Raw genomic sequence first — 8675 nt, 5'->3', positions numbered from 1 at the left:
TAAATAATAAAAATATGTAAAAACTCACCAAAACGACATAGTTTCATTAAAATGACACAAAGTTGTGTCATTTAAAATGATAAACATTTCCCCCTAAAAATATATATGTATTTTTTTATTTGTTTTACGGATTACAGTCTCTTGTCGCGTAATTTAGCTTGACATTAAAATAATTGTGAAAAAGAGAGAGACAGGTAATAGCTTCTACGTCACCTGCGCAATGCGCATATGGAATAAATTGAACAAAAGTTCAACAAAATCATATAACAGAATTACTATTTACTTTATTTAGAATATTAATTAAAAGTGGAATAGCACTCTAATACATTTAAGTTCACCGTTTTATAGCCTAATTTCAAAAATAAAAAATGAGTTTAATAAAAACAAAAAGAGTAAATAAATTTCCTTGATTTCTTTTTCCTTCTTTGTTCTTACCATTATGTCATCCAAATCCAAACACACTATACGAGTAGGTAAAGCCATCCTAATTCAAAATCAACACATATCCATGTTTAGTATGTGTGTCAATATTTTTCTTTTGTGTTACACGTCTTTAATATTATGATTTGATCTTAAAATTTCTATTCAGTTGATTAAAATGATAATGATACGAGTAGGAAAAAGAGACTAAAAATGGAGACAATGATATTTTCTTTAGTTTTATATCATTTTAGGTATGGTCAAAAGGTGCTTGGTTGTCTTTTCAAACTTCATTTCTAAACTGAGGAGACTAGTCCTTGGGCGGTTGTTCTCGCTAAGTTTCCATTCATAGAGATTGAGGAATGCATAGAGTTCGATCATTTTATATGCTGCGAAATCCAAGCTAATGTGGAGCAACAAAATATTGATAAAATATTCATCTTTTCAACAATCATGTTATCCCTTCTCTGCTCTTTTCTCTATTAGGAATTGTATTATTTACCTCGGCAGTTCCCGTTTACAATGATAATTACTGCCCAAACTCCGCAATTTATCAATACAACATTACATTCCAAAGCAATCTCAAGATTCTCCTCTCAGATCTCACTTCCAACGCCTCCCAAGGCCCCGACGGCTACTACCTGACAAACATAGGCTTGGCGACCATAAACGTCGCCAGTGGCATCTTCCTCTGCCGTGGCGACGTCGCCTCTGCCATCTGTCAGGAGTGTGTCGCCGCCGTAGCCACAGAGATAGAATGCTGCTGCCACAACCAGACACAATCCATAATATGGTACGATGAGTGCACGTTGGGTTACACAAACAGGTACTTCAACTCTGTCAGCATCGTCCCAAGAGTGAACTTGTGGGATGACAAGAACATCTCCACCTCGGATTTGAAAAGCTTCAACCAAACGTTGTTCAGCTTGTTGAACAGTTTGGCTGAAGAAGCTGCGAGTTCCCAGCTTGCGAAGAAATTCTCCACCGGAGAAACAGAGTTCAAGGGGTCATCGAGGCAGAACAGAGTGTATGGGCTGGCACAGTGCGTGTTAGAATCGAGACCAAAGAAAATAGAAGACTGAATTGACATTATGTAAGAATGAATCATCCAATCGTTTAAGTTACACTGTTCTCATATATATAATGACAACATGACAGTAAGAGTGAGTAACTGAGTAAACGGTTAACTAACTTTACAGACAATTAACTAACTGAGTAAACGGTTAACTAACGGAGTGATACTCAACAGTGCACTCCCAGCGTGACGAATGATCAGTGTGAGGAGTGTTTGCAAAATGCAATCAGAACTCTTACTATGTGTTGAGGGGGGAATAGGGTGCGAGAGCTATGCTAGCATGGTGTAATATTAGATACGATTTGTACAAGTTTTATTATACAACTGAAACATCAGCAGCACCGCCCCTGGTTCTTTAACATCCTCCTCCTTCAGGTACTTTTTATAACCAATATTTGGGTCATCATCGATATATGCTACAATAATGTTAGCACTATCTTTTCCTTTTTTGGTAATTAAAAGTTTAGGTGGGGAAAAATATTGGTTCCCTAAGGGGCGGATCCCAAATTTTTTGAGAATTTCTAAAATGAATTACAGATCATTCATCAACAAAGTACTCAAATCGGTGAACGAAATTTGAACTAATACCCTTGTAGGGAATGAGCGTAGTCCTTAACCAATTATGCCTAACCTAGTTGGCTTCTTTGTCTTTTTATCACCTCCTCCACAAGGAAAATTCGAAGACAGTGCGCATTCGTTTACAATTTTTTTTTACAAATTACACTGAGTATGATACACTCTTGATTAGTGTATGCATAACACCCTGTATGCACCCGGTGTATTAACATACATGTGATAGTAAGCGCGACATGCTCAACTTAATTAATGCGGAAGCTAATTGAATAAATTTTCTCTTTTTTCCTTATGTATTGCAAAATTTTTCACTTCTATGGCCAAAATAAAACGGACAACATTTCCTCTGTATTTTAAACCACTGGGGATAATTCCACCAAGATAATTTCTACCTGATTGACAGTTTAATATAATCCAGGCATCCACTATATTGCCCAGCCATCCATGGCATAGGCTATCGCATAATCATAATAGGTCTCAAAATAATATCCATAAAGTTACTTATTTGATTACAGTATGACCGGTCAGACATAGTGTAGTTTGTAAAAAGCTTGTAAATCTTCCCCTGTATATATGGAGATAGGATCCTTTGACACCAGTGTCAAATTTGAAATTTGACGCCTCATCTGAAAGTCATTTGATCAAAAAAATCAATGACTCTGATTTGTAAGCATGTGACCAATTGATCTTTTTTTATCTAATGACTCTCAGATGAGGAGTCAAATTTCAAATTTGATACTAGTGTCAAAGGATCCTTCCTCATATATATATATATATATATATATATATATATATATATATATATATATATGGGAGAAAATTATATTTACAAATTTTTTGTTTATAAACTATATTATGTCCGGTCATACACTAATTAAGAATGTATGACCGATTATATTTAGTGTAATTTATAAAAAAAAAAACTGTAAATGAATTCTTCGCAATATACATGTGCCATCTTTCATGACCATAAAATTCTTCTAACATGACCTTAATAAATACCTATTCATATGAAATAAAGTAAGGTCAATACTAATCAATGTCAGTAGCGTAAGTAAAAATATTGAACTGCATTTTAGTTAAATCAAATTTTTTGTCATGGAGCTTAATTAACTTTACAAGATTATAGATTGAAACTTGAGTGTCCAAAAAAGAGCTTTTCTGATTGAGAATTAACAATAATATAGTTTATAAATAGATATAGAATATTAGCCTTTTTATTTTTTTAATTACTAAAGCTTGAATTTTTTTTCTCTACAATTATTTATGCAGGAAAGAAGAAATTTGGACCTCGAAAAATTGTCTTGATTGCTGTCCTTGTTGTTGCCATTTCGATAATTCTGTTGTGTTTCGTGTGCTATTTTCTACTGAGAAGATCAAGGAAAAATGATAAGACTCTTCTAAGGGAAAATTGTTAGTAATTTGAAACGAAAACTCAAATCCTTTCTCAACTCTTCGTGGCACAATACAATCGCTACTGTTCAATTTGGCCACAATTGAGGCTGCCACAAATAAGTTTTCCTATGAAAACAAAATAGGAAAAGGTGGATTTGGAGAGGTTTACAAGGTGATGAAATGTAATGAAAAATGAATATGTATGCTTGTTTCTCATACTTAACTGATTGGTTATAATTTCAGGGTGTTCTTTTAGATGGACGAGAAATAGCTGTAAAAAAACTCTCGCAAAGTTCACGACAAGGTGTAGTAGAATTCAAGAATGAGGTTTTGTTAATAGCAAAACTTCAACACAGAAATCTTGTGACATTATTAGGATTTTGCTTGGAAGAACAGGAGAAAATGCTTATTTATGAATTTGTGCCCAATAAAAGTCTTGATTACTTTTTATTCGGTAAATAATTTCTATTCTCACTTTTATTTATTGTTAAATTTTAAAATTTATGTGTTGATATATAAATTTACCCGGGTACACCCCTCCCTATCCGGGTGTAGGGAGGGGTGTACCCGAGTAGACTTGGTGGTCAACGGTCAAACAGGGGCAGATTGATGTTATATTTTTTGAGAAAGTTAAATTTTTGAAATAGTTTATAATGAAGGTCAATTTGATAATTAATTATTAATAAAAGGTTATAAGGGTCGAAAAGCCATGTTATTCTTCATTAAACACATAGTAAACTAGCAGAACATAATTACGAATTTTTTTTAGGGGTAACAGGACTCTCTTAGTTGTGCTTATGTATATTGGTAATTTGGTACCATAATGTGTAGTAGCACATTTCAATTGGTTACCGACCTCCTGGTTGGTAGCTTGACAACGTCCCTGTTAATTGAATATCAGTACATATAACTTGTTTAAGGATGTGTTTGGTATAGGTTTTATTTTGAGTTTGATGGGAAAGTGAAAGTGGATATAGAGAAATACCATGTTTGGTACAAGTTTGCAAAAAAAATATAGAGTAAATACCCTTTTGGGTCCCTAACAAAAAAAAAACGGTACCCACTTTAGTCCCTTACAAAAAAAATTAGTCTCGAGGTCCCTGACAAATTCAAAGTGGATCCATTTTAGTCCTTTTGAGGGACTAATATGTGTCTTTTTTGAATTTGTGAGGGACCACGATTTCAACTAAATGGGTCCACTTTGAATTTGTCAGGGACCTCGAGACTAATTTTTTTTTGTAAGGGACTAAAATGGGTACCGTGTTTTTTGTTAGGGACCAAAAAGGGTATTTACTCAAAAATATATTAGGAGATTAGGAAGCATAGGAAACTCTTTTTGTGTTGATTTTTACTATTCCAAAAAACCATTTGAGATATGGTATTTTGGGGTAGATGGAAAAGTGGAAAAATGGGAGAAAAGTTATGGACCAAATTGACCCTCATAGTGAGTGACTTGCATTGATTAAGAAGAAATGGAAAAATAGCAAACTATGGTTGTTTTAATTTTGTAAGAAGTAATAATAAAAAAAAACTAGGAGAGGGACAAGGAGGGATGGTAAGTGTCAACTTGCATTGATTAGTACCGATAAGTAAAAGAGACTCACTTTTAATGGTTCTTTAAAAAATTTATAATGGGGTATTTTTTTCAATTTAACCTATTTTCCTATCATTATTTTACATTCAACCAAACATAGACTTTGCAATAAATGTTCCCAGTAATATTTCAGTCAACAAAACAACTTTTTTTAAATTTTTCTATCAAACTTATTTTCCTACCATTTCTCTAGTAATTGTATTTTCCTAGTAAAAAAATTTTATTCCTCTATCAAACGCCCTCTAAATCTCTCTTCATGGGTATTGCTTTGCAAAACCAAGATAAAATGACATCAAAAAATTATCTTTGGAAAACTTACAAATGTAATTAAAAAAAATTAAATTTTAAATAAATTATTTTATTATTAATTTTAAATCCTACATTTAAAGAAATTTAAATACTTTAGAATAAATTAAAAAAACACATTATATTTTTTGTCCCCTTTTAACAAGAGCCCTGACAAAAAAAAAAAAAAAAACTCTTCATGAGCCTCAGCCTTCGTTCCGTTTCATGGTCAATGCAATCCAACTTGTCCCGCACTGTCCAATTAGAAAAGTTGCTTCATTTACTTATTGAAGAGGTTGTCGGTAACCTCCTTGCAGGGTACAGTAGAGTTTATGAATGAAGCTATCCTTGTGGCTAAGCTTCAACATAGAAATTTAGTGAGGCTGTTGGGATTTTGCTTGGAGGGGCAGGAGAAGATGCTTATCTATGAATACATACCAAACAAAAGCCTTGATCGTTTTCTATTTGGTTGGACACTTTCAATTCTTCTTTTACTTCTTTATTAGTATAGATGATTGGTTGCCCTGAAAAGACACCTCAAAAGTAGAATCACTTTATAGTATTCACATGGTGTTATCTTTTCCCTTATTAAAGAACAGCCACATAAGATGGGGTTATAAGCTCTTTATAAACGGAAATTATAGTAATCCTGCAATTGCTAATCTGGATATTTCATTTTGACAAATTCTGTAGATCCTGTAAAGCAAAGAGAGTTAGATTGGTCAAGACGCTACAAGATCATTGTTAGTATTGCTCGAGGAATTCTTTATCTCCATGAAGATTCCCAGCTTCTAATTATACATCGTGATCTCAAAGCTAGCAATGTTCTACTAGATGAAAACATGAACCCAAAGATTTCAGATTTTGGCATGGCAAAAATTTTCCAGGCAGATCAGACTCAAGTAAATACAGGAAGGATAGTTGGAACTTAGTAAGTTTGAGGCCTTTTTGTCATCTCCTATTACATATATTATTAGCTCCCCTTTAATAATCATGGTCAGTTAAAATATGTGAAAAGAAGTATATTCTTCTTTCCAAAAATGTTATCATTATTTTCTGAACATGTGGATTGATAATTTTTTTTTTCAGTGGTTACATGTCTCCAGAATATGCAATGCGTGGACAATTCTCTGTGAAATCAGATGTGTTCAGCTTTGGTGTCTTAGTTTTGGAGATTGTGAGTAGCAAGAAGAACACTGATTTTTGTCAAACTAAACATGCCGATGACCTCCTAAGCTATGTGAGTATAAACAAGTGTAACTGCTTTCTTCTTCTCTAATGATACCAAGCTCAACTGCAATGCCTAGTTAAATATTTCAATGGGTGAGGAATGAGAGATTCCAAATTTGAATACTAACAGTATATTGCCACAGGCTTGGAAAAATTGGACGGAGCAAACACCTTTGGAGTTGCTGGATCCAACCCTGAGAGGTTCTTATTCAAGAAATGAAGTCATCAGATGCATCCATATTGGTTTATTGTGCATTCAGGAAAATCCATCCGACAGGCCTTCGATGGCAACTATTTCACTTATGTTGAACAGTTATTCAGTTACCTTGTCATTACCTCGAAAACCAGCATCTTTCCTGCATGGAAGAACACCTAACAGGCTAAAAAATGGGCTTCATTCTGATGAGTCCGCCACCAGTTCAATTTTGTGGTCTAATAATGAAGTATCCATTACTGAAGTATACCCTCGATAAAGGATAGGTTTTATTATGTTTTCTTCAATCCATCCACTTTATGTTCAAATCTTGTCAAACCATGCCGTTATGTAACACGTACCTAGTCAATATGTATTGTAAATATTAGTGGCTAAAAATAATTTTGTTTGATGAATAGTAAAAATTACGACCACTGAGTGCAGATTCTTTTGGTTTTAAATCCTTAAAATCCTCATGATGGATGCAAATGCAGCATAGATAAAGGCATGATTCCCTTGGAGACCATAGCAAGCGCTGATCGGAACCAGTTTGATCCAAATCAGTAAAACATAGCAAGCGCTGATCGGAACCAGTTTGATCCATCATTGTTGGGTTTAAACTTTATTTATTTGAAGAAAATAGAAAATGAAGAGTTTTGTGGTAAAAAGGTGTGTCCCTTAGGAATTTGTTAGTGGACATTAATGAGTTTAAAGTTTCTAAGAAGTTGTCATTATTATGTTTAGATTTCCTAAGTTGGTCATTAGTATTCTTAGTTATTTGCTATTGCTTATAAATAGCACTATGTAAACCATTTCAAAAAGCACTTGGCATATACAGTAATACAAAGAGGTATATTCAGAGAATTGCTTGTGTGGTTGAGTGTTTGAGAGAAACACCATTAGAGGACCTGTGAATTACAAATTGGTATCAGAGCTTGATATCAATGGAAGGTGTGAGTAATGGTCTGCCAGTGCCCCGCCTGAAAAAGGGCAACTATGAGAATTAGAGCATCCAAATGAAGGCTCTCCTAAGAGCGTGTGATAGTTGGAATTTAGTGCAAAATGGGTTCGTAGAACCTAAAACAACAGAAGGATACTCAGCAAACCAACTCAAGCAGTTGAGTTTGTCAAAATCGAAGGATGCAGCGGCACTGTTTATGATGCTTCAAGCTGTTGAAGAATGCGGTGGTATTGAGAAGATTGGAGGTGCAACAACGGCTAAGGAGGCCTGGGACATATTGGAGACGGTCTACCGAGGTGTTGACCGTGTGAAGCAGGTCAGGCTTCAAACTCTTCGAGGAGAGTTGGAGGGGATGAAAATGAAGGAGACTGAAGGAGTGTCGGATTTCATCACCCGGGTTCAGACCGTTGTGAACCAGTTGAAGAGGAATGGAGAGGCGTTGGCCGACTCCAGAGTAGTAGAAAAGATTCTGAGGTCGTTGACTGATAACACATATTTTGTTACACTTATTTGTTACTCTTGATTAGTATTTTTAGGATTTATTTGAATAAAATAATGATTGTTAGAGTTAATTTAGGTTTTCAGTTTTTAATTGGGTTTAATTTATTTTCGTCAGAATTTTTCAGCTTTACGTTACTTCTAAATTTTGGCCATATCTCAGTCCATAGTTGTCGGATTGACTCCGTTCTTGTTGGGTTTTTCAGATAACACAGAGAGCTACAATTCTTATGCAGATCTCTAAGCCCAATTCGGACTAGAAGCTGGTCGATTTCGGACACCAAGTTGGACGCGTTTTGCTGAAGTTTTGTTTGACTATTGGGCTTGTAATTTAAATTAAAACCCAATTACTTAAGTGGCCCAAAGCCAAGTTTTATTGTTTCATTTTATTTTATTCGGTTTTTTATTTTATGTTTGGGCTGAAGCGATGAAACCCTAGCCGTCCTGCGTG

At 34.5% G+C, this 8675-nt stretch overlaps 1 protein-coding gene across 1 annotated transcript; it reads left to right on the top strand.

Annotated features, from left to right (window-relative positions):
- Window positions 1-906: 906 nt before the first annotated feature.
- Window positions 907-7150, top strand: LOC133291038 (cysteine-rich receptor-like protein kinase 10; the record flags this gene model as incomplete). The annotated part of the gene is made up of 6 exons (XM_061489252.1): window positions 907-1321; window positions 3548-3635; window positions 3707-3917; window positions 6036-6273; window positions 6432-6582; window positions 6716-7150. Coding segments are annotated over 6 exons (1433 nt in total), but the record flags the coding sequence as incomplete, so codon positions are not given.
- Between the last annotated feature and the right edge of the window lie 1525 nt (window positions 7151-8675).

This window comes from Gastrolobium bilobum, unplaced genomic scaffold (assembly GCF_033153095.1).
Source record: "Gastrolobium bilobum isolate Gb01-03AN ecotype WA unplaced genomic scaffold, APGP_CSIRO_Gbil_v1 utg19757, whole genome shotgun sequence".
Taxonomy (NCBI): Eukaryota; Viridiplantae; Streptophyta; class Magnoliopsida; order Fabales; family Fabaceae; genus Gastrolobium; species Gastrolobium bilobum.
The sequence above is the reverse complement of the archived record's forward strand: the minus strand, read 5'-3'. Positions and strand labels throughout refer to the sequence as shown.